At 32.6% G+C, this 25,611-nt stretch overlaps 3 protein-coding genes across 6 annotated transcripts; 1 reads left to right on the top strand and 2 right to left on the bottom strand.

The window, feature by feature from the left end:
• Positions 1–1,819: 1,819 nt before the first annotated feature.
• LOC109617262 (uncharacterized) lies at positions 1,820–6,687 on the bottom strand. The gene is made up of 3 exons (XM_066065835.1): positions 4,499–6,687; positions 2,472–3,627; positions 1,820–1,872 (listed from the first exon to the last, which is right to left on the bottom strand). The coding sequence occupies exons 1-3, from the start codon at positions 6,596–6,598 to the stop codon at positions 1,820–1,822; spliced, it is 3,309 nt and encodes a 1,102-aa protein (XP_065921907.1). The 5' UTR covers positions 6,599–6,687.
• A 4,218-nt stretch (positions 6,688–10,905) lies between these two features.
• LOC105317372 (E3 ubiquitin-protein ligase PDZRN3-B) lies at positions 10,906–16,401 on the top strand. 4 transcript variants are annotated; one of them, XM_066065241.1, is made up of 5 exons: positions 10,906–11,159; positions 13,150–14,088; positions 14,257–15,203; positions 15,513–15,893; positions 16,131–16,401. In XM_066065241.1, exons 2-3 carry the CDS (start codon positions 13,168–13,170, stop codon positions 14,290–14,292), a joined length of 957 nt encoding a protein of 318 aa, XP_065921313.1. In that variant the 5' UTR covers positions 10,906–11,159; positions 13,150–13,167; the 3' UTR covers positions 14,293–15,203; positions 15,513–15,893; positions 16,131–16,401. The 4 variants fall into 4 exon arrangements, with proteins under 4 accessions (XP_065921313.1, XP_065921314.1, XP_065921315.1 ...); XM_066065242.1 differs by lacking the exon at positions 10,906–11,159 and adding an exon at positions 12,201–12,366; XM_066065243.1 differs by lacking the exon at positions 10,906–11,159 and adding an exon at positions 12,449–12,702.
• Positions 16,402–18,600: 2,199 nt separating this feature from the next.
• LOC105317371 (oxidized purine nucleoside triphosphate hydrolase) lies at positions 18,601–24,726 on the bottom strand. The gene is made up of 4 exons (XM_020062835.3): positions 24,641–24,726; positions 23,927–24,085; positions 23,140–23,285; positions 18,601–19,359 (listed from the first exon to the last, which is right to left on the bottom strand). The coding sequence occupies exons 2-4, from the start codon at positions 24,073–24,075 to the stop codon at positions 19,178–19,180; spliced, it is 477 nt and encodes a 158-aa protein (XP_019918394.2). The 5' UTR covers positions 24,076–24,085; positions 24,641–24,726; the 3' UTR covers positions 18,601–19,177.
• Positions 24,727–25,611: the final 885 nt, after the last annotated feature.

Here is a 25,611-nt window from a genome sequence, read left to right on the forward strand (position 1 = left end):
ATTTTCATTATTTATGCTTTGTAACTTGGGGAACTATCGCCTGTATTTTGTAATTTTTACCTTTTAAATCAAACACAGGAAGACTTCGGTAAATCAGGCAGTTAACCGTTTACCTGTGCAAAATTTGACAACATACTAAAATACAATTCACTCTATCGGTAATTCGGCATGATCTTCGGCGTAATGGTTGATTAATGCAATGTTTTTTGTTGAGATGCTCAACATTTCTCGAGTCTATTCAGTTTAAACGGAGTTAAATATCGCTGCTCTTATTTGTTTTAGTGCATGTTTCTCCTGTTTACTGGTTTACAATTTTCTATTTACCAACATACAGAACTTTGCTTACAATTTTATGTTTGTACACAGAGCTGAGGCCATTCTTTTCCCTTTTTTGTTTACATTTTGAATGCTGAATAGTAAAAACCAATTTAAAAAATCTTTAGTTGAATGTAATAAACTTATGTGAACAAAAACTAACTCAAACCAAGCAGAAGTGTGAGCTCTGTATCTTACTTATAATTCTATGATGATACTGAAATTTTGGTTGATCATTAGAAATGTAATGAGTAGTACAAAAAAATTAAAAGGATGATATGCTGTAACTTCTCTTTGGGGCCCCTCCTTATATGATGAATTATATGAAATCCACATCAATTTTGATAGTTTTTCAGATACCAGTTACGGGGATAAAGGTATTATCGCTAGTCCAAATAAAGTATTAGAGCGGGAAATGATCCTTGACTGCAGCTATTTGGTGTTTTTTTTTTTAATTAAGATGAAATTAATGGGTTTGTCTAAGTAAAAATGAGTGATATGCCTGTCAATACATTGACTATAAAAGCCCTTTAACATATCACGTGACAACATTTTTGAGTGTATCCATTGATCAAGAGAGTAAGGTTATTAAACGTCATACAAGTTCACGCCAGGTAAACAACAGTTGTTTATAATTAGGAAAACCAATTAAATTTTTAAATATTTTTAATTTGAGGAATTTAGCACATTAAGATACAATTTTCTTCGTTCACATATAGGTTTTTTTAATAAAATACATTAACTATTATAATATATCTTTAAAAAACAATAACTAGTAAGAAGTTGAGGAAGAAATGTACCTATGCTCTCATATATTTTGATCACTTTATAAAGTGGGGGAATGAGGGGGCGGTGCGTGCCGAAAATAAGTGAATTGGATGTTTACAGTGTATCTCTACCTAAAGTTTAGTTTTATATCTTGCAAAGGATCGTCTAATTCTCGGTAAAAAGGGTACAATGTCAAAGATTAAGTGTATGCAAAAATAAGTGTAAAATTCAAATACTTTACGGTATTTATTATTCTACCGAGGGGTCATGTGGCACAATATTCTTTGAAGGCCAATATAAAGTCATTGTTGCTCAGATGAGCGATGTGGCCCAGTGGGCCTCTTGTTTGAGAAAAAGGATCTTTTAAAAATTGTCCTATTAATTCCTATCTAAAATTTCAACCACAGTGTGTCCCTACCCTCTCCCCGAAAATAATGAATAAAACAATTTAAATCAAAACTATCTGAGGATGATTCCACCCAAGTTTTTACTTTTTCTGGTCTAATAATTTTTTATAAAAATATTTGTGGTTTTTTTAAATGTTTTTTCTCTGTTTAATCCTATGTAATAATTCAACCCCAATTTTGGCCCAACTCTACCCCCTGGGATCATCTTTTTAAAAAACTGAATCTAAGTTGCTTTCAGGTGTCTTACACAAATTTTAGTTGTTTTGCCAAAACGTTTTAGAGGAGATATTTCAAGGACAAAAAATGGTCAATTACGCTTAACCACCTTTCTAAAAGAGGACATGGTGCTTTGCGCCAAGTTTGGTTAAAATTGGCCCAGTTCCTTTAGAAAAGACGTCAAAAATATAAAATAATCTCATATGAACCTGTTCAAAAGGTGCTCAGAAGAGATAACGTTAAAAACTTGATACACGATTCACAATATAAAAATGTTGTATGAGTGAAAACAACAATTAATTGATCAAATGTAAGTTCATAAAAAAGATATTTGTATTGAAACTTTACTTTTAAAAAAAACCATTTACAGTTGCGTTTTTGTGGTATGGTTACCGTCCAAAGTATAAGAGTTTTTGGAGTTTATTCCACGAAGTTCCTTCATCAATTGAAAAACTCTTTTTTGACAAGCATATGAAATAAAAATAAACACCCCTTGAGCACCATTAACAATTGTAGCTAAATATGTGAAAGGGGAAGCATCGAAAAATCCGTCAACAATCATGAAAAGCCAGGACACACCAGTCAATGAAAACAGTTTTAAAAAAATGGTAAAATCATGTCTGCTTTGTGTACTCTGGATCTTTGGCGTATTTCGTATGTAATGAAAGGTGATGGAAAACATAACTATGTTGAAAATAATCTGTAGGACTATCGGAAGGATAAACATTAGAATTAAAGCTTTTTGACTGAGCAGGAAACATTTACTTCCTCTTATGAAATCGATTTTTGTGTATGCTAGTAGTAAGTTCAAAGCTACAGGAATTAAAGGTAGCAGAAAAAACGCCAAACAGTTTCTAAAGATAAGTTTTCTATCAGCATATACATCGCCATGTGTCAAAGCATTTTTCACAAACAATCTAAACATCTGAAAACAGCAGATATTGGTACATGTAAATACAGTGATCCAAAAGTAATGAGTGAATCCTCCAATCCATGCACATGCAATTATATCTGTAATGTAAGACCGTATGATAAAGAACAGTTGTGCTAAAGACAGCGAAAAGGCGTAACACATTATGTTTATGCCCGGCACTGTTCTTAAATCAGGTAAACAGCAATAGACAAATATTGTTGCAAGCAAGCACAGAAGAGAAAGAATGGTGCATAAATAAGTTACAACCGTTAATCCAATTTCAACATTACTCCTTTGACCCAAAAGGGAAAACTCATCCATATTTCGTTTGTACGATTCCGCACATATCCGTATTCTTCCATTATTTCCTTTTGCAAACTCGTTCATATTATATTTGTGGTCAACTAGCTTTACAGATATGCTACTTTTATCTTCAGATAAAATGTATTCATCTTGTTCTAGTTCGATCTGTGGGCAAACTAGTAAATTGTTAATGTTGTATGTATATTTTGACGAAGATGAAATGTTTTTCAATAAGCATCTAAAAGGGTTTATCCGTTCTTGGTGGTCAAGAGTTGGAAGAAACCGCGCCTCTAAGCTTTGTTGTAATTCAAGAAAGACACCCTCAAACTTGACTGTGGAATTCGTTAAACCTAACAGGTGAATCTCCAGACGGTTTCTGTTAATTGGAAACTGGTTATTTTGAACTTTGATCCCGATGTATATTAAAAATATATCGGGGGATGATAGTCCCAAGAAATCAGTACAAGATAAGTTTGAATACACGTATTTATCTTCTATATGAATGTCTCCTTCTGTTATTTCTTGCTGAAGAATTTCTTGAAGATTATCTTCAACAGAACGCAAATTGGTTTGAGTCGAATTTGAGTACATAAGAACTCTCAGCGCTAGAGTGTAATGTACTTCCCTGGCGTAAGGAACAAAATAGGAACATGTGTCATTCATCAGCAGTTTTCCTCTCGAACAAAGCAATCTTCTGCATTTATTCTGAAATAAATATTCAGAGATGATAAATGTACATTAATTTTTTTAAACAATATAACATTAAAAATATTTACTATTGTAATTGAGAGAAGGTAACTTCTAATCAAGAAATTGTATTGGCTGTCTGTCAATAGATATACATAATTTCTTTTTCTCATAACATGTATCACAAATCTAGTCGTTTTACCATCCAAGATATAATAAAATTAACAATACGCCATGGATTATATGAGCTTGCTAAGAGCCTAAAAACAGATTATTCAATGATCATTATTCCTCTTTAACCTTAATTTACTGAATCCATCCCTTTTCTTATACATTGTATCCTGTTTAACCCAAACTGCACGGATAAACATCTTATTTACGTAAAGTTGATCAAAATTTAGCCATATGCGAAGTTTAGTTGGTCAGTTGGTCATGATATAGCCATATGTACAGTAATGCGTGACATTCATGATTTATATCTTATAACGTTACAATAATACAGCTTTGTAAGCAACATAGAATGTGAGCTAGATAGAAAATAAGATTAATTCAAGAGTTTTTATTGATTTTTCTTTTCTTTTCTATTATTTTTCATATACTTTCATTCGAATCTGAATTGTTCATGTTGTTACAGTTGATAAAAATATGTCTACCCCATCCATTGTTATAACCTCAGCTTTGCTTTACCTCGATTACCCTTTGTTTATTTGCTAGAGTGCCCAATGATATGACATGTAATATCAAACCATCCATCTTGTTTATAAAGCAATATGCTTCGGGTCGATTAGGATATCCACCACCACAGGTGGTTTGGTACTTGAACATGAAACAAAATTTATAATAAAAAAGTGTGTTCACGCAGCAAAATTCTTAAGCAAGCTATGCATACCGTGTATGTGTCCTTGAATTCCGATCTGCTACACTCCATCCCTCGACTAACAGGACGCTCTTTACTTGTATCTGATGTTCCAAACAAAACTCTATAGGATGGCCTGCCTTTGGAGTTAAGGCATCCAAAACCGGTACACTCATTTAAATCCATCTCACAAAAATGCCTTTTGCTACATACATGAGCAGAATTGCATAATTCACAATATGTATTCTTAAATGGATAAGTCTGTTCTTCCAAATTACCATTTTTACAGTTATATTGATCAGCATTGCTGGCATCTTTATCTGATATGAAGCATCCTGAGATGGGTTCTTCGAAAACATCGCTGTTGCACAGATCACAAATTTGGTTCCTGTATATGAAATTTAGTGATTTTGCTATTAAGTTTCCGTAAATGCTCTCACACATAAAACGAGCACTTTCAGACACTGATTTAACAAATCCGGTCTCATTGCATATATTAATGGTCCATCGATCAGTTACTTCGCAACTCTCGACCAAATATGTAGTGCTATAATAAATAGAACACTTTTTCTCAATCGCAGTTTGTAAGACAGTGGAAACTGAACTTTTCATTGCAGGAAAAAATAAAGTGGGACACACTAGACTCACGTTCCATATCATTATATTTGTCATATCTGGATAGTTTGGTCCTTGCTGGTTTTGACAAATATAACAGTATATATTGTAAAAAGTTTCATTTGTTCGAGTATTCACGACTGGAATATTCAGCAAATCAAAATTGGAATTGTTTTCACATTTGAGTTTTATTAATGGATATCTATTATTTATCGGACATTTCTTAATCATAAAATAATACGACGCGTAAATTATATTGTGAGATGGGTGGTTGATGTATGCTGCAGAGCATGCCCTGTGTTGAAAGTAGGCAGCATCGGGGCAACAGGAAGCAGATTTATAACAGTTGTCGTCACAACTACAGTCTCTCCTTGCTTTGAAGCCGGGGAATATTTTGTCAACTCTGTGTTCCTCTGAGCACCAGTTACGATAGCCACCTGACCTGACGTACTCCTCATATAGAGCGGTCAGATTCACAGCGGCCTCAAAATCTGGGGATTCATTAAAAGTATCATTATCTCTCAAGCTTTTGTTTAGGCTCTCCGCCAAATTGAATGATAGTAACGTTAAATTAGCCATATACAGGTTTGTATAGTCATTTGTCCCATCATATTTTTCTGAAAATAGCACTAACGCATCGTCGAATTGCAACATCTGTTCGTGAGACTTATTGTAGTTCGTCAAGTAACTAGATATGTTGTATTTCCTTTCAAATGACATAGGCGTTTTGTTAGATTCCGTGAGTTTTAAAACTTTTCTTTGTTCCTTACCCGTATTACAAAGAAAGCAAAAGACATTTTGGTAAAATTTATATGGTTTCTGGTAATGCTCACACGCTTCTTTGATTTCTTTATCGTACACATCCCAGTCCCCCGTAATATTACATGTCCTGACCAGGGAGTTCATTTCACAGTGCCGCTGGAAAGTATTTACAGGCGGGGTCAACTTTAAAGCACAGCCACTGTACATCATGCCGTTCAATAAACTAGGTGCATCCGTATAGTCATCAATATCCATTTCTACATACGGACAGTCTATGTAATATGTCCATGCAATGGTTTCATTTTGACCGTGACATTTAGAACAATTGATATTTGCATAGGTCCTGTTTGTAACAAAGGAATACACCGGAATTTGTTCCAGGACATTATTTTCTGTAATCGGTTGAAGACAGGTATCGTACAGATTTGGACAAGAAGAAACCATTTGATAGCTTTCATCACGGTTGACAGTAATGCGAGGAATCGTGCTTTGAATGCAGGTGCTGTAGGATTCGTCTAGGCAACAATTACGGTTCAGGTCACAATATTCCGAACAAGAACACGGGGGACACTCGTGCGAATCGCGAGTGTTTGATATTTTTGAATGGCTTTTCTCCTTTATCGTTGAACAGAGGGATTCGCTTCCACAATAGTCCAAGTATTTTGGAACAAGCTTCGATATATTCTGTACATATCCTTCCCAACAATACGCAGTGTTTGATACACTAAGAAAAAATATCAGTATCATTTTATCCATCCTGTTGTTTTTCAATTTTTTTTTAAAAGAGAAAATCGTTTGCGAATTAAATAATCTTCACATCAAACCCTTGATATAGCCATCAAAATGACAAGCATAAAAACGTATTGTAGTGAATGACCATCTGCCAAAAAATCTGCACATTAGAAATTATTTTGTCCCAAATAGATGATTATCTAAATTGTTGTAGTTTCGGAGGGGTCGAGGGAAATGCTATTTCGTTCATGAGTAATTCATGGTTATTAGGCTCTGTGTTGTAAATTATTTTTTATGCAAACGTCCTGAAGGAAATTAAAATGGCTAAATAAATGAGTAATAAAAGTGCCATAGTAAAATAATATTAATTTTCATAATGTCATCTTTAATGTGGAACAACTATAAATTTATTGATCTTTAATCATTCTTGTCAACGAAATCGGTAAACCAGGGTTGGAAAAGAGCTAAAGGGTTTTATATTTATGTGTAACGCCTTAATTTACATTAATTGATTTTTTTTTCAATATACCCACGGATGAAAAATTAAACAAATTCATTAAGTATTTCTGATGAAAACAAGAGACTTAATATCGTAAAATATTTTTAACACGTAGTTATTGTTTAACACGTAGTTATTGGTAAAAACAATATAATCAGCGTTACTTCCCTGTATTAACATAACTATTTCTTTGCTCATACATGTTACCAAGAGGTTTTTTTTCCTATATAAAATGCAAGTCATGGGTGTAGATGTATAAAAGAAAAAAAACTTATTTGCAATATAAGACATTTAATCAAGCATTGCTATTTGGTAATGTAAAAGATGTATTCAAGTTTTAGACGTAACATTTTGTCAAACAAAATCAGACATACAGTCTGATTTTTTAATGAATACTAGTTTTTGTCGAAATATTTTTTGGATGTTATTAGAAAACATGACTACACCTTTAGAAATGTTAGTTGTAGTGCTATATTTTGTTTCCTTTGTTTTTACCCATGTAACTTAATTCTTTTGTCCTGAAGAAGGGATTAATTGTGCCGAAAATTCGACAATATCAGTTGTTCGTGTCGTTAGCCATGTGCTTTATTTACTAAGTTTACTGGCTTAGTATATATAATTTAGATCCGACAAAGATGCATATATATATATATATATATATATATATATATATATATATATATATATATAACGAACAACTATCATTTTACTTAGCTAAGCTAGATTTATCTCCCATTCGATTTGAAAGTCTAGCATGTATTTTTCTGACTACGTCACAGCATATTAGACTATCTACATCGCTGTTTTGTGTGTCTAGCTATTTTCTATATTGAATGAATAAATTCATAAAAACATGAGCCGCGCTCTGGAAAACATCCAGTGTTTTGTTCAAAGAATTACAGTTCAGAATTTTTTTTTCCTCAAATTGAAACAAATTCCTATCTAATTTTTAAAATATATGTCCACAGGATACTCCTTTGACATTGATACTTCTAAATAATGGGAAATGATGAAAAATAAATAAAATGATAACATATGATGAAATGTGGAAAACGGGATAGTCTCGTTTATTTAATCTTATAAAAGAATATTTGGAGTACTTTCGTTGTAACGAAGTGAGAGGTCTAGAAAGGTACTACCTAATGTTCAGTCCAACAAAGACTGATATGGTGGTTCCAAAATTATACAATCTTTGTCTATTTTAAGGCTACAGAGTACATAATAAGCAAAACTTTGGCATTTCTTAAATTTCAATATTTCTATATTATACCAGATCGCTAACCAAGAGCTTGTTTTGAGATCATGATTTTTTTTATTTTTGTTTTTCGTGTGTTCTTGTTTAGAATGCGATTTATAAAGGTCTCTGGAAGTAATTTTCTGAATATTCCATTTTTAGCTCACCGAGACGAAGTCAGAGGGAGCTTATGATATACTCTCGGCGTCGGCGTTCGGACCTGGTTAAAGCTTTTGGAGTAGGTCCTGTATCTACATATGTAATTTTTACTTGTCCTATCTCCACCCAACTTGTATGGATGATGCATCAATATCTACTTATGGACCTGAAAGACTTGGATTCTGAATCTGGGCCATGAACTATAGATGCTTGAGGAGGTGAAGGTGTTTCAAGCTGGTGAAAGTTTTTGGGACATGTGCCTTTTGATGGCCATATCTAAGTTCCTAGTGGTCCTATTGTCACCATACTTGCATGGATGGTGTGTTTTACGATACTTAAGCACTTGACAGGCTGAGCCGTAGGTTTCATATACTGGAGGAGGTTAAGGGGTTTGGAGCTGGTTAAAGTTTTTAATGCAGGTGCCCTTTGATGACTATATCTAAATTATTATTCGTTCAATCTTTACCAAATTTAAATAGGTAATGCATGTTGTGATATTAATGCAATTAACAGGCTTGGATCCGAATATGAGCCAAAGGTTTCGGATGCTAGACGAGGTTAAGATTTCTAGAGCTGGTCATTTTTTATGTAAATAATAGTACTTTTTCAAACTTTCATAGTATATTTAACTATGTAAATGAATTCAAAAGGTTGCTTCAGATACCGAAAGTGATCTTGATTATCTAGATGTTTAGGCAGGTTTAAAACTTTATAACAATTCAAATGAAGCAAATTTTGTTCATACCTAATCATACTTAAACAGTTAATATATCTATGGTCGTGTAAATAGAAATAGCTTCAGAAACAGAACATGATCTCATTTTTGTTGGTGCTGGAACAGGAGACTACTAAGTGTTTTGAGTTACTAAATACAGGTTTGATTTGAAAAAAAAATTGCCCTTACTTTCGTGGTACATTCAACTTTGGATTTGAAACATAAAGCTAGTCCAAAATACAGAGTCCGATCTCCATCTTCAGGGATCCTCATAAAAACTTGTCCTATTTCACTCAAACTTGCTTGGTTTATGTAAATTATATATATTATTATGAATCATAATACTGTAGTATTAAATTCCATGATATTATATTTTATCATATAATATGATATTGTGTCATATGATTTATTGTAAAATATTATATGATCAATATAATATGATATGATACAATATCAGATCAAATAATACAATATAATTTTAATAGATTAAACATCATATGAGATGATATCTTATTATAAGATATGAATTATCATCATATATTTAAATATTATAATTATACATTACAAGATACAATATCATACCATATGATACAAGATTGTATCATGTGTTTTAATATATTGTATTATGTGATATTGTAAATATGTATTATATTGTATCATGTAATATGATACCTTGTTATACTTTCATGTTAAATACTGAAATCTGATTGGTTAAGACGCAGTTAATAATATTTACTATTACCCTCAGCGTTAGCAACACACTTGGCAACGGGTAACATTAAAAAATGTTACATGCGCGAAAATTATGCGCGTACAGTTCGCTGTAGAATTCACGTTATTCCTATATAAAAGCAGTAAAATTTTCTTACATTTTTTAAAAAACACATTCAGTATAACAAAATAAATAGTGCCTGTTTGGGAGGATAACAGTTGAAATTGACACCTCTCGAAAACCATTGTCAACCTCCGCTTCGCGTCGGTTGACAATGGTTTTCTCGGGGTGTCAATTTCAACTGTTACCCTCCCAAACAGGCACTATTTATATAATGTAAGTTGTATCGGACAATTTTGTATCTAATGATATTATATGGTAATTAATGTTTCAAACTGCACTACTATATTTAGTATCTTGATATAAGCGACAATTACATGTAACAATGATTTTATATACATGTATTATAATCACGGTGGTCTCATCAAAGCATGCCTTGTCTCAGTGACCTTGGTCATATTCGGTTCGCGGAGTAGACAGAAAACCCTTGGCAAGATAAGATGTTTATGTCTAAGATGAGTTTATTTTTTCCTTCCCCAAAACATTCAATGTCGACAATACATTTACTGTCCGATTCTCTTTCTGTTCTTTTTGTATCTGTCTTATTACCTACACACTTAAAAATCTTTAAAAACAATGCAAGTAAGTGGGATTATTCTCTGTGTAGAAACTGCTGAATGGAATATTACCGTTATCAAACAAAGTTTTTACACTATCAACTAATCCTATAATGCAGTCAGAATGTGGCAATTCCACTTGTATGAATAGGTTTTCAGGGTGATAATCAGAGGTTGAATTCTAAACAATGACAGGGGAAACTGATGGACTGCCGCGATTATTTTATTGATTTCGTATTAATTCCTTGAGCAAACATCAAAACAGAATTATCTCCACAATATACACTCGTGTCACTAGGCATTCCCTATAGCCGTAATCACCATTTGCTTATTTTATTTAAATCCCCGAATAAAGGCCATATACCAACAAAAATCTCGCCTGATCACCGAAAGTGTATATGAAAAAGCCTGTCATAAAGGAAGCGACTCTAAGTCACATTGAGATCTTTGTGTATCTATCGATAGACCGGATATTTAAAGCTCTTTAATCACCGCCAATACCCTACAACACCCTGTCTTCCACGGTTTCTGCTACCCAATGGAATGGAATTTTTATAGACCTTCCCAAACTGACATATCTTTAACTTAGGTAAGTTTTATTCCCTTTTTTCTTTCTTTTTTTAAAGAAATTATAATACAAATTATTTTTTTTTTGTGTTTTGATTTCCATTAATTTTTTTTCTTTTTATACGCGTCATATATCGAATGTGCCTAGAATTAACAAATAATTGCAGTGTTTGACATCGCCTTACTTGAAATGTACCACGAAATAAATGTACATGTAATTAACACCTTAATATATAGCACCAAAGAATCGATCTTAAATATGTTCGAATTTTCCCCTAGTATCCATTTCAACAAACCAATCTAAACACTATATTATTGACGGTTAATTTAGATTTAGTGCAAGCAGACGATCGATGAAAAAGAGCAACGAACGATACTGAAAAATCTCGCTTGAGGGGGCCTAAAATATGTCAAACAGAATAGAACCTGCTGTCTAAAAATTGAAAAAAATAGTTTAAGTTTCAAATCTGTAACTAATGGAAAAAAGGACCGTTCACTTGGTTTCAACAGTTTTACCGTTGTTAGCAACACCTTCAATTTCCTCCAAATGATCTGCAGCATAAATGTATATCATTATTTCTGTTGTACACCTAAAATATTAATAATTGTTATTAACTGACTGCAAAGACAGCCATTCTGATTTTTCAAGAGGCAAAGTCGTGTTCGTGTATGTCTTTTTAAAACCGAATAGGGCCTACTTTATTTAAATACCAACCTCTATTTTATTTTAGCTTTAATTTAATTTTTACATGTTTTTATTAAATTTCAATACTATTGCGCATTTAAAAAGTGTAAAGATTTGAAAGGTAATCTAATTCCATAAACAGACCAATAAGTACTCAATTAATACTTTAATATGTTAAATGGGTATCAAAGGCATAAAAGGAGTTTACAGAAATCGAAAAACTATATGCACAGAAGGGGAAAATAGCCAAGCATATTCACGTGTATTAACCAATTTAAACGATTGCTTTGTAACAATAAAAACCACCCCAGGGTTGCTGAGTATCAAAGCTTTGGAGGTCTTAAAACCGCGCTCATTAGTAGATTACGAGTAAGGTGAAAGGCAGCCTGTCAACAACGGTCGTAGATTGCATTTAAAACTGCGCCGGATTATCGGAATCACCCTTGGCCCTGCAATGAAGGGTCTCCGTAGGAGTTCGCAGAACAATTTCCAAGTTGTTTTGGATGTCTGTATGAAATAATTGTGACTTTTGTTCCTTATTGTGGTAAGAACATTATTATATAATTTTCTCGCGGCAAGATCTCTCTAATTCATTACGTGCGGTGTGAGATAAATTCAATTGATAAAAGTTTCCCAATTGTATGACCTTTCCCATTGAAAACTGAATGCAAAGAATGTTGGCACGAAAACTAATTCCGAAAATTTGAGTTTCGAAAATAACAGAGGAATTACAATATAGAGGCTGGTTTTCGTCGATGATGTGGGATATTTATTCGTTTCTATCGATTTGATGTTAGGTTTAGCGGGCACTTGTCTATTGCCTGGTTACCCAATAACGGACACCTGCAAGGAACAGCTGAGAATTACACTACGGTAAAAGGTGCACATTATGCATCACTTCCTCCAAAACACTTAAATCGTAAAAAGGGCATTAACCACCATCATAAGCTTTTTTAAAAGCAATGTTGAACATTGAGTTGCTTTGTGTTCTTCGTACTTGAAAGATCAATTACTTCCTCAAATGTTTTATAAGTGTTTTCTCATTGACATTTGATTTACTAGTATCCTCACTGAGCTTTCTTTTTATTGTCTTGTACTTCGTTGACATAGCGAGGGATCAGTTGAGGATTAAGACAAATGTTGATCATTGTCTGCATGTAATTCATAAACCTTAAGTTATTATTGGTACATCTTTCACGTTTCTCCAACAATCAATAACATCTACTTCTGTACAGAAAACTTTAAAAACATTAAATTTCAAATCGTTTAGCTATGAAAAAAATTATCATGAAGTTATGAATACAAATAATTCTGATGTATATTGTAGGTTTCCTGTTGCATTGCTATGGGTCTCGAAACGAAATTATTTGAAGGGGAAGTGGACGATTCCTTCATTTGTAAACTATGTCAAAAAGTGTTCTTGAACCCGGTGTCTTGTTCTTGCAAACACATGTTCTGTAACAATTGTATGATGAAGCGTCTACAATATGAAAAGCTGAAATACTGCCCAATTTGCAAGACCAAATTTACCGGAAAACTCGCGCAACCTTCAAACGAGTTCAAGCTCCAGCTATTGCAACTGAGGATAAATTGCAGCAACAAGTGTGGGAAATCGGTGCTGTTGGGAGAACTACCGGACCATGTGAGCGAAATGTGTCCTCACACACCCATCAAGTGCCCTAATTATGGGAAAGGATGTCGCAAAACGATTCGACGCTGCGACATCAAACATCATCTAAAGGAATGTGATTTTCGGGAAGTCGTCTGCGAAGCATGCGGTCACACAACCATTTTTCGAGATTTGTTTACGCATCAAAGTCGGACAAAATGCTTGGAGAAAAAACTGAAGCAGCAAATTATTCGCGAGTTTAGAAATACGACTAGAGAAGTTCGCCGTCACAAGTCCCTTCTGACAAAGCAACACGTGAAGAGGGACATTTTACTCAGGAGACAAGAACTGGAGCACAGCAGAAATCTCCAGAGCAGCAGGTTGTCAACAAGTCGAAAGTTTGGGTCACTGGAGAGCCTTGCCAACAGCAACGGTAATATCAGTACTGGCGTATTCTTAACCGAAAACGTTCTGCAGAAATATTACAAGCCGGCTAATGGACATAGTGGAAGTTCTGTCATCTCAGACACCACGTCGCTTGGGAGTCGAGCCCCACTCCCATCCAGGGCGGGGCACAACGTGTTCGAATGCATTCGGTGTAAAAAGTTGTTCAAACCTCAAAATAACCACGAAAACGCATGTTCTTGGCACCAAGGGGTAAGATAAAATAAATTGAAAATAAAATGAAATTCAAGTCACTTTCCTTTAAAAGAAACAAAATATATCACTTCTAATTGACATGTACATGTGAAGGTAATAATCCATGTACGAATAAAAGAAATGATCATTGTAAATTTTCTTTTCATATTTGGCGTCTTTGAACAGCCGGTGAGTTCCAAGTACTTTTTTTATTTTACATAATTAGACATGTAACAATGCGGACAAGAAATGAAATTTAAATACAAGAGTAAATATACGCTAGATCCTTCAACTTTGGTCAAACCGTGCATTTGCACAGGTTTTAAATCCCTTGGATTTATGTTGATCTTCGACTAAACAGACTGTATGTAGAGAAGGAGGTATTGCAAACTTTTTTAAAGGTCGTGTCGTCAAATCAAATTGATTTTGCTGCAAATATCTCTTTTTTGGTGACATGACACACGATCAATTTTGGCAACATTGATATTGATTCATATATCACTGAACGGTCTGTCTTCTCTTTCATGGAAAAGTATTTAAATCAATTGGTGTATCAGCAGTTTTAACCGAAAATTAAATAAATCGCGATAAGCGATTGCAATCGAATCAAACGCTCTAAAAAAAACTGAAAAACCATAGTAATGTCACGCCTAATGGAAGATTTACTTTTCTACAGCGTTAATATACATGCTTTTTAATTGGATACTTGAGGTTATATTTCCCTGACAAAAATGTTATGTATGCTAATTATAGCAGCCCATAATGAAGTCCTAATATACCGTGGTCCAAATGTGTTTGCCTAGTGGGACGTCCCAATCAGACATATTGCATGGCTGACACTATAGCAAGAGTTCTTTAATAAAATAAATTCAAAAGCGTTTACTTTAAGCGATAAATCACTTTACAGAATCTACATCAATTTTCGACCTGGTGACGTATTTTGCCAATTTGAAAAGCGTTGTCGTAAACTCGATCCCTTCATAGTTCAAACATAATAATTATATATCAATGTCTACACAAATTCACAAATTAAATGGCTTGATAGCAACAGGAACTGTTATTATTTGCAGAGAACTTAATATGTCAATATTTTTTTCTTTTTCATATACAAACCTGTCCGGTGTATTTAGATAGTAAGTATTCTCTGTCAGCTTTCAGTGTTTCGAGTGGATGTTGTAAATCTTGGAGAACAAACTTTGGCTGTGGGCTTTCAATGATGGAAAAACAAATACCAAGTCTCAATGACATGGCTTTTTACATCTAAAACTTTCATTTAAAACAATTGTGAAAGCTATTGAAAAAGAAAATAGGCTGATAACAATGCTTTATAAAACACACGACATTTCAAGTTTTAGTTGACAATAAACCAGAGATGAATAAATTTTAATAGAAAACAATAAAGGAAACCTTTGTTTAATAGAAATCTTATTTTCAAATTTCAGGTCAAAGTATTTGTAAGTATACATTTACATTTATCTGAATTGCTCAAGTGTTTTATAGTTTTGAGCACACTTGAATACAAAGATTGAAAGAGAGTGTTGAGTTTTTGAAGTATTTGAAACTGCAGAGATTATTTTATCATGAATACATAGTTTTGCTTTTTTTTCCCTTTCATTCTACTGCCTGTGATCTCCATTGACTCACTCAGGGTGTAAGTATTCTTAGCTTACTTAAATAAATCAAATTGCATGCACAGAATTAGTTCCAAAATTTTCAAGATTCGTTTTGCAATGAATAAGATTTGTTGTGTACTAATGCTATATTGTTTTGACTGAGGGTTTTTTTTCTTTTTCATACTTCCATGAATATGAAATTAACAGGGGGTAAGTACTAAGCAAATTTTATGAAACATCAATATGAAAAAGTTTGGTTTAAATATTACATATCTATTATCTTTGGTTGTAGACTGTTTATGAATACAGAAAAATAACTGGATTGGTCCTTCTGTTAAAACTTATTGCAAAGTATACTTTTGTCCAATTTTTGCTATATGAAGTATATTTTGACTAGTTTTGGTTTTTGGTAATGAATCAGATTGTCCTAATTTTCCCTATTTGCAGACTTGTTATGGGTGTGGCAAAGTGGATTATTCCCCAGGATGCATCACAGGTTACCACCAGGCTTAACAGAAAGCATATTATACCAAATCATTCCAATGTCAGCAGAATTGACTGTTTAAATATTTGTGTCTGATGTTTATTTAATTTATGTACATTATAATTACAATATTATATGGTTTTTATCCTATAATACTTTTTTTATCTATAGTAAGCAATTATTTTTTTTCTATAGAATGCTGTATAAATGTAGAAATAAATTACTTTCAATACATTTTTGCTCTTTCAGATATCATAAAACATAAAGAATTACATTAATAATATATTCTAAATATTCAGTAAATGATGATCTAAATGCAAATTGAAGAATACAGAAGTCATTGTCATATCAAGAGTTAAGTTCTTACCTGAATACAATTTCACAAGATTACCAAAACCCAGCAACAAATTGCCATTTAATTTTCTGTAGGTATAATTGAAAACTGTTTCTGTATTTTTAGTATGTGCAGATATTTTCTGCATCTGTTATATAAAATGAAAAAAAAAACTGTTTGAGGGGGTTGTAATTTAGCTGGTAATGCAATGTCCAAAACAATTGCTACAGGGCTTAGGAAATTGATGTTCCATGCCATGTTATTTTTTTTTAATGCTATTGCAATTTTCCAATATTACCTCTAGTCATAAAATCTGTTACATTTTCAAAACAAGATGCCCATGGCCCACATCGCTCACCTGAGCAACAGCAGACATAATAAAATCAGCTTTATGGGGTCATATACAAAATATGCAATGTTGTATAATAGATCCTGTATTAAAAAACCTGCATATTCTTATGTTTATCATTGAGCCCCTTTGTAATAGGGTTATTTTACAGTCATATCACATATTGAGGCAGAGCATTGCAGTTCTCGAAAATAAACAACTGTTATATATGGATTATAAACCTACGTCAAACTTTGAACCCCTTGTGAGGTTCAAGAATTGTCTAGTGGCCAGAGTCTAATCAATTTTAATGAATCAACAATATGGCAAAATGCTTGCATATAAGTAAAACCATATATAAAAATATTTGAGTTTTTGTGAGTAATTTAAATGTTTTCCTTTGTAAAATTGGAACACCCCCCCCCCCCCCATGTGGCCCAACTCCTGAAGTGATTTTGAAAAATTTTAATCTAGACTATTTGAAGACTGAATTGACTAAAGTTAAAGCTTTTCTAGACAATTTGTGTTTTAGAAGATTTTTCCCTATATATGCCTATGTAAAAATTTGACCCCCCCCCCCCCTGCCATTCTGGCCCCACCCTACCCCCAGGGATTTTGAATCTTCCCTACCTGATGATACTTCCACACAAGTTGCAGCTTTTCTGGCTGATCAGTTTCAGAGAAGAAGATTTTTAAATATTTACTCTTTATATTTTTATGTACAAATTCGACCCCCCATTGTGGCCCCACCCTATCCCAGTGGATCATGATTTGAACAAACTTTAATGGACACTACCTGAGGATGCTTCCACACAAGTTTCAGCTTTTCTGGCCAAATGGTTTTTGAGAAGTAGGTTTTTGAAAAATAACAACAAATTTTCAATGATTTTTAATTTTCTCTCCTCGAGAGATGACATGGCCCTTCATTTTAACAAATTTGAATCCCCTTTACCTTAGGATGTTTTGTGTCAAAGTTTGGTTGAATCGGCTCTGTGGTTCTGGAGAAGAAGTCGAAAAAAGTAAAAAGTTAAGGACTGACAGACGGACGCCGGACAAAAAGTGATCAGAAAAGCTTTCAGCTGAAGTGATCTAAAAAACTGAATTATTGCAAATATAATTTTACAACCACTGGGCATTTCGATAAATATTAGCTATATCTAAGCTCATTATCAATAACCATTTTATGATTTTAAAGGGACTTGGACACGATTTGAGATCAAAAATTTTATTTTTATTTTTTATGTATAAAATGGTTTACTGGTGCATTTTAAATGATTGGCCAAAATATTGAATGTTAATGTCAAGTAACAAGCGAGATACAGAGGTAAGAATTGAAAGTTATGTAAACAAAGCTCGAGTCTTATAGTTGTTTACAAAAAATGTAATGTAGAGAATTACCATTTCTTAGACAAAATGACATGTAAAAAACAATTTAAACTAATTCAATATCTTCATATATACTATTATCAACAAAAGAAAGATACATTTGATTGAAACTTACACCAATACAATGCATATGTATAAATTGACAATATTCGAGCTTTGTTTACAAAACAAAGAATTATGAACGCTGTATCTTGCTTATAACTTGATATTTGAATTTCAAATTTTGACAGAGCATTATAAACTTCTATATTTATCAGTATAAACAGTGAAAATAGAAAAATATAATTTGAAAATTTTAAGTCAAATCGTGTCCAAGTCCCTTTAAATTTGTAAGGAAAAGTGAAGCCACAGTCATAAAGTTCATATGACACAGGTTAGCTGCTCTTCAATAATAAATCTTACAAGGTTGATAAAACAAAACTCTAAAATGTTTCTTTGAAACTAAAAAAAATCACTCTGCTAAATGCAAAGTGTGATAGACAATCAGGGGACTCAAGAATAGATGGATGGGAGACAGACGCAATACAAATTTCATAATGCAACAGTCCTATACTTGGCAGGGCATAATAATAGATTAGTTTCTCTCACATATATACCCTAGCAAAAGTATTAGAAATTGGAAACTTAACAGTTAATTTAAAGAAAACAACACAGGACAATTACTTTTAAGGATAAGATATTCAGTTCTTTTACTTAGAAATCATGAACAAAAATGGTTAACATAAATCTAAAATAAAAATACTGATCAAGATGATCAGTAAAGTAAAACTAAAAAAATTAATCACAATGGCTGCTAGAACATTATGTATGAATATATACTAGAAGTCCAATACTGTAACCAATGATAAAAAATTCAAAAAATATAAACTTAGACAAAAGTAAACATGATTCCTACACTTGTATATTATGTACCTTGTAGAGAGTTATTCTGGAAAATACATTTTTACTGAAGCACATATCCCTCATTCATCCGGTAGAGAGTCAACTTTGTCCAATGTTTGTTTCAGGATTTTATCATGGCCTTCAAACAGGAAGTACCCTTTGAACTTTGTCCCACTTAGAAACAGAGGAAACCAGAGGTGGTCATCGGGCCACATTGTGTCAAAAGGAATGTCCTTGACATTGAACCACTGGGGTCTCATTTCTAAACAATAAATAAAAGATTTTTGAGAACACAGAATCAACTTGCTTTAAAGACTCGAAATAGTACTGTTAACTTTGCTCATCTGAAAACAATGACATGATAATCATATACAGTTGAGTTTCGATATCTCGAACACTGATATCTCGAAAATAATGGATATGTCGATGTTAATTGTAAATCCCAACCACTTGTTTTTTAAATATTTTACCCTCACTATCTTGAATACTCTGATATCTCAAACTTTTTAAACAGTCCCATCTAGTTCGAGATAACGAAGTTTGACTGTACATCAACAATGGTCCATTTCAAAATCATCACAACAAAAAACACTGAATTATCTCACTGTTATATCAATTATATCATACTAGTATGCAACAATCATCTTATATTTGGTTCTTTTGATAATTTTTCTTAATTTGACAGATTAAGTTTCAATTGGTAAATCTACTCCTGTATTTATGAGATAAACACAAATAAATGACACAAATGCCGTGGGGATGTAAATTCGAGGATAAGGCCAGCATTTTTTGAAATTTCGATTTACAAACCCGCCGACCCTATTTTTTAAAAATTCAAATAAAAATAAAAGGACCTAAACTAGCAATTAATTTTATTTTTTCCTCCGACCCGAAATTTCCCTTCTGGTAAAAATAAAAATAATGTTGATGCAATCACGTATGTGTAGTCTGAATTATTGTTGTTCATGCATTGATTAATTAAAAAGACCAAGTTCTTTCCGATCAAGTCACAGGCACTAGAAGTCACAAAAACACCATTGGGCCTACTTCTGTTTGCTTTCGTCCAACCCTACAATTTACGACCCTTTTAAGTTTTGTGATCGGCAACTTAGCCAGAATTTCCTCAAGAAAGAGAAGTTGAAGTCTTTTTCTATCACAATTCCGTAAATTAAAAAAAAAAAACTCCTTGGCAAGAAAATGATAAGTTACGTATTTAAAAAACATTTTTGCAAAATAAATTCTAAAATAATCATAATTTAACCGTTTGGAAATAGATCCTCTACATAATGGTTGTAAGTGGGTCATAGGGTTGGACTAATAACCCTAAACACACTGAACACAGGAGTCTTATGACTGAAGGAAAGAGAATGATTTTATTTGTCATTAAGCTAACAAAATAACGAAACATTTCCTTTATTAAAGGTATAATTACATAAATAAATAAAATTTTAAAAATTAGTTCGTCTTTTTTAAATAAAAAAATTTGTTTGATTTTTTACTGACATTTATGGACATGCTTCTAATCCAATTTATTTTCAGTAACAATATTTTAAATTTTGAATTTGTGAATAGCATTGTTAACTTAATCAAATAAATGATTTCTCAAACTTCTTCCTATTTTTCTGCAAGGAAGAAGTGAAAACTCCCTTAATTTTTGTGGTTTTAATGTATATGTACAGTATGTACTTGTATATATATAAAAAAAACCTTCGTTTTTATACATGCATATATTAACACAAATTTTCAGTGCCCATGGATAAAATATGTTATGATAAGAACATCATCAACAACCAAAATTACTTATATATTTAAAAAATGGCAGCTCCTGGACATGTGTTCTTATTTTAAAAATAAAAAAAATATTGTTGAAAAATTGTTTTATTTTTATTTTTTTTTCTCGACGGACAAATTTTACTATTTTATTTTTATTTTTTTTCCCTCCTCCTACCCAAATAATTTGAAAAATATTTCGTAAATCTAAAAATTAAAAAATGCTGGCCTAAGGGTGACCCACAAAATCCACAAACATTGGTTCCCAATGAACAATGAATACCTATATCCCACAGTATGCAATGACTATCATAATGTTTGTATGATGCAATTTGTGCCATTGATATATCACAGAACATTCAATGACAAAGTACAGAATAATATTACAATATTTATCAATTAATTTCAAACCAAGCCTCCCTGACAACATTACTGGTCACCGATTGTCTTTGTAACTACTGTTATTTGTAAAATGTTTAAAAAATTTAATGCCCTGTATTTATATGATCAAAAAATTAAAAGGCAGGGTGTCCATTAAATACAATGACATGTTCTAAATATAAGTGTAAAGCATTGATTAAGCTAAGTGTATTTTTTAGACTATAACAAATAAAGCACAACTCAGATTCAGGGATGTTTCAACCCAAACCTTTTTTTTTCACTGACTTATGTGCACTATTTATTACAATGTATGAAATCAATTTTATGCCCTGAATATGGGTATCTATTGATTATCTTGGTAGGTGCCCTAATCTAAGGGGAATAACTCAATACATCCTTGCATAAACTCTATAAAAAAGTTTTGGCTGCTTATTTATTTAGTACAAGACAAATGGGTAAAAATATATGTAGGTTTATTTAAGTATTGAATCCTTATTTTTTGAAAGATATAGTCTCATAACTGCAAAGGTGTGTGCATACAAATTGAATAACGCGTGTTAGCGCGTTATGAAAATTTGTTTGCACACACCGTTGCAGTTATGAGACTATATCTTTCAAAAAATAAGGATTTAATGCTTATATTTACATTTTTTAACATTCTTGCCTTGTACGCAAATGAGAATCATACCTCAAAATTACTGTACTATCCTATGGGTAAGTTTAAATTAATGGAAGAGCCACTGTAACAGCCACAAGCGTGATCTTTAATTTTCGCTTCTGACGTTGTATTTATCAGCGTTCAGAGTTTGTGACGTCACAATTAAAACTTGTCAATTAACCTTTTAGTACCCTTTCTGTGTTATGGTGCTATATCTGCAGTAGCTTTACATGCAAAATATACGTAGAATGTAAATATTGCAAAAAATCAGCCAATGTATGGCAGTCCATATATCTCTGCCCAAAAACCATAGGAGCCAAAAGTACACCACTTTTGACAGAATTTTGGTTTAAATATGTATTAATTTGTGACTTTGACCTTTTGACCTTACGACCATAAAAAAAAAATTGGCGCCTTTAAAGCAAAGTTAAAGATAATTGTCATCTTTTAATTAGTTACAAAAGCTTAAAGAAAGACCTTGACTTGAGACAAGTCATGAAGTAGAAATTCCATTTAAAATGTTTTTAGACTTACATGTATGAGATAACATTAGGACATTTTAGATTTACAGAAAGACAGAGAAACTGACAAACAGAATGACAAGGATCAAAATATTTTAAGATATCTGGTAGTCTTGCTATTAGATAATGTTTCTCTTGCTATATTTAGTACCTATTTCAATTAAATAGTATGGTATTAAGAGTATTACTCTATAACAAAATTGATTATCGACATGATTATGTGACATAAAGTTAAGTTTACCGTATATCCAGTATTTTCATGATGACCTAATTTTCTCTTTTTTTGTGACCACTTTAAAATCGCAAATAAATGAATATGCAGCAATTATATTCTGTATTATTTTCTATCGCAAAAAACGACTGACGCAAATCAAAAATGTTATAGCTTTTCCCCATACTCGCAAATTTTGTGACACGCAAAATAAAACCCAGATATACCGTAAAATATTTTATAGATAATTTAAATGACTCCTCATCCTTCACTTGATCAAAAATAGTTCTTCATCTTGAAAAATTCAGAAGACAGGGTGAACTGCAGTTTAAGTGGTGGGTTGGCATACAAAGTGATTGATATAACTATTCAAGAGGCAAGTACAATCTACAGAATCTTAAAATGAACACAAAATAATACAATCTTTACACTTTTGCTGTATTAATTTACTGTATATATGTATGTTTAAAGATCTTTAAACTGTACAGTGTGATATTATACCTGAACTTTCCGTTGGTTCCCCTTCAAACTTTGAAGTTGTGAAGACATGGACCTCTAGAATTTGTGGATCACCAACAAATTCAAAGTCAATCAGCCCAATCTCTTTTAAGTCGTCCGATTTCAAACTGGATTCTTCAAAGAGTTCCCTACAAAAACAAAGAATAAATTTTCATCAAAAAACATGGCAATTTAATGAAATAAAACCTAAATTAAAGTTATACATGTATTTTCAAAAGCAGAACAGATTTTAAAACAAGAACAAATTTGATATAAATTTTCTTTCCACTAGTATCATAAAGTTAAAAACTAATATATTATAAGAAAAGAATTGATTTAATTTTGTTTTATATTATAAAACAAAATTAAATCAATTCTTTTTCTCAACACTGCATTGAAATTCCAATGAAAATGTCCTACAAATAACATTTTTCTGAAAGTAAAAGGATTCTTTTGAAATTAATAATAGGTATTGCTATAGTACTCATTAAGAACCCCACCCCAAAAATCAGAGGCTGAGAGCCAGTGGTAAGCAATGGCACACCAGATCTGAATAGTTAGAAATTTAAAGTTTATTACATGCACTGAGTGAGGTCCTAATTTCAACATTAAAAAACAAAATTCTAATTAATGTGATCAATGCAAAAAAAAGCACTAAAACATCTCATGAAAATTCTGAAAGAAATGAAGCATGCAGATTAGAAAGCATTTAAGAAAAAGGTTTGTGATGTGTTGGACTGAAATAAACAGTGATAAATAGAAATCAGTTTCGATATTAATTTAATCAAACCTTTTGGCTGCCTCTAGTATGGTTTCTCCTTTCTCAACTTTCCCTCCAAACCCATTCCATCTACCCTGGCCAAATCCCCTTTTCTTCATTCCCAGCAGGACTTGGTTTGGTCTGGTGATTAACACCAGGGTCAGAAGTTTCTTCATCATTGAGGGCCGACTACAAAACATGCAGCTCAAAAAGTATTTGTGAACTCTTTGAAAATACAGTTTCCTTACTTAAACTTTAAATGTCTATGTTGAACTCACTATAAATCAAACTAAACTGACCATGACAGTTCAAATTTTTATCAAAAATGTCAATTAAAACCACACGATTGAATCACAGGGGCATCGTATCCGCTCTACACTCAATGACATACATATAAATACCGGTAATACACAATGTGTATTATTTATATATATGTCATAGAGTGTAGAGCGGATACGATGCCCCTGTGATTGAATAAGCAATCAGCTATGCAGAAGCATAGCAAAAAGGAATGCGACTCCTTCGGAGGATATCATAAAAACACGTTGCACTCCTGTTCGTTATGTTTACACGTATGCACTGTTGCTCATGGTTTGGTCAACCGAACAACAACTTCTCAAAGATAACATATATATACGATGAGAAAATTCGAAATGACAAACAATTATTACTTTTAACTACACAAATTAGAAGCAATTAATTCATACTCTGAAATCAATGTGCATTAATTTAAGATAAATTTACCTAATGCGTTTTAAATCAAATCATGACAAGGTCTGTTTAGAGCAAAAAAATAGTTGTAAACATGCATCAAATTCACAAAATTTCCCGCAAATTAAGCTTTTCTGCTTTCCCAAAACAGAAGAGTTTGCATAAAACAAAATAGAGTTGTTCCTCTTTCAACAAAACAGACTAATCGTTGCCCAAGTTCGCGTCCTCGGTATTTTCATTTGGTAACCTTATGAGGGATCAGGCACGTAGCATCGGGGGGGGGGGGGGGGGGGGCAGGGGGGCCTGGCCCCCCCCACTTTTTCTCGCAGCAACAAATTTTTTAAAATTTACATATAAAAAATTGAATTACCATGGAGTTGCCCCCCCCCCCATCCCCCACTTTTTTGGGAGTAAGTAAAAATGGATATGAAAATAAAGAAATGAGGAGTGAAATTGAAGTTATATGCTACTCCAGCCCCAAATTATATATGTTTTTAGATGGATAGAAAATATCCATTGATCTTTAAATGTTGTCATTACATAGCAACTTAAACATTAGTTTACTATATACATATATATAAGCAAACACTTTAAATAGTTTGTTATATAGTTAGATAAATGTCATCCACCGCGTTATTTGCCACCATCCCACCCCATCCCTTCCTTCCGAGAATTACAGAGAGATAATGTGCCTTTCTGTCCTGTTGGGAGAGCCCAGGATGAACTTTATATAGCTTACCCCTTTGTCAACTATAGCCCCTATCCAATAAACTTACCCCCATCCTCACATCCACCCCAAACAACATCGCATTTCTCTCAAGTCTCAAAAACATGTATCAGGTACCGGATAAAAATGTCAATTGGTCACCATCAAAAGATATTGATTCTATAATTGTTAAACCAAACTTTCATTATAAAAATATATCTATTGGATCTATCTAGTATCAAGATTTAAGGTTCAAAGATACGAATCTGTTTTCACCAATTTCCTGTATAAAAATGGT

The sequence above is a fragment of the Magallana gigas genome, chromosome 7 (genome assembly GCF_963853765.1).
Source record: "Magallana gigas chromosome 7, xbMagGiga1.1, whole genome shotgun sequence".
Lineage (NCBI taxonomy): Eukaryota > Metazoa > Mollusca > Bivalvia > Ostreida > Ostreidae > Magallana > Magallana gigas.

What these genes read in the sequence shown, in the direction of transcription:
- LOC109617262 (XM_066065835.1), bottom strand. Translation starts at nt 6,598, where the DNA reads ATGGATAAAATGATACTGATATTTTTTCTTAGTGTATCAAACACTGCG. An exon ending in AATTCAAGGACACATACACG is followed by an intron (nt 3,628 to 4,498) that starts GTATGCATAGCT and finishes TATTTATTTCAG; the next exon opens with AATAAATGCAGAAGATTGCT. An exon ending in AATCGATTTCATAAGAGGAA is followed by an intron (nt 1,873 to 2,471) that starts GTAAATGTTTCC and finishes TCTTTTCTAAAG; the next exon opens with GAACTGGGCCAATTTTAACC.
- LOC105317372 (XM_066065241.1), top strand. Translation starts at nt 13,168, where the DNA reads ATGGGTCTCGAAACGAAATTATTTGAAGGGGAAGTGGACGATTCCTTC. An exon ending in CATGTTCTTGGCACCAAGGG is followed by an intron (nt 14,089 to 14,256) that starts GTAAGATAAAAT and finishes GTCTTTGAACAG; the next exon opens with CCGGTGAGTTCCAAGTACTT.
- LOC105317371 (XM_020062835.3), bottom strand. Translation starts at nt 24,075, where the DNA reads ATGATGAAGAAACTTCTGACCCTGGTGTTAATCACCAGACCAAACCAA. An exon ending in ATACTAGAGGCAGCCAAAAG is followed by an intron (nt 23,286 to 23,926) that starts GTTTGATTAAAT and finishes TTGTTTTTGTAG; the next exon opens with GGAACTCTTTGAAGAATCCA. An exon ending in GGAACCAACGGAAAGTTCAG is followed by an intron (nt 19,360 to 23,139) that starts GTATAATATCAC and finishes TTTATTGTTTAG; the next exon opens with AAATGAGACCCCAGTGGTTC.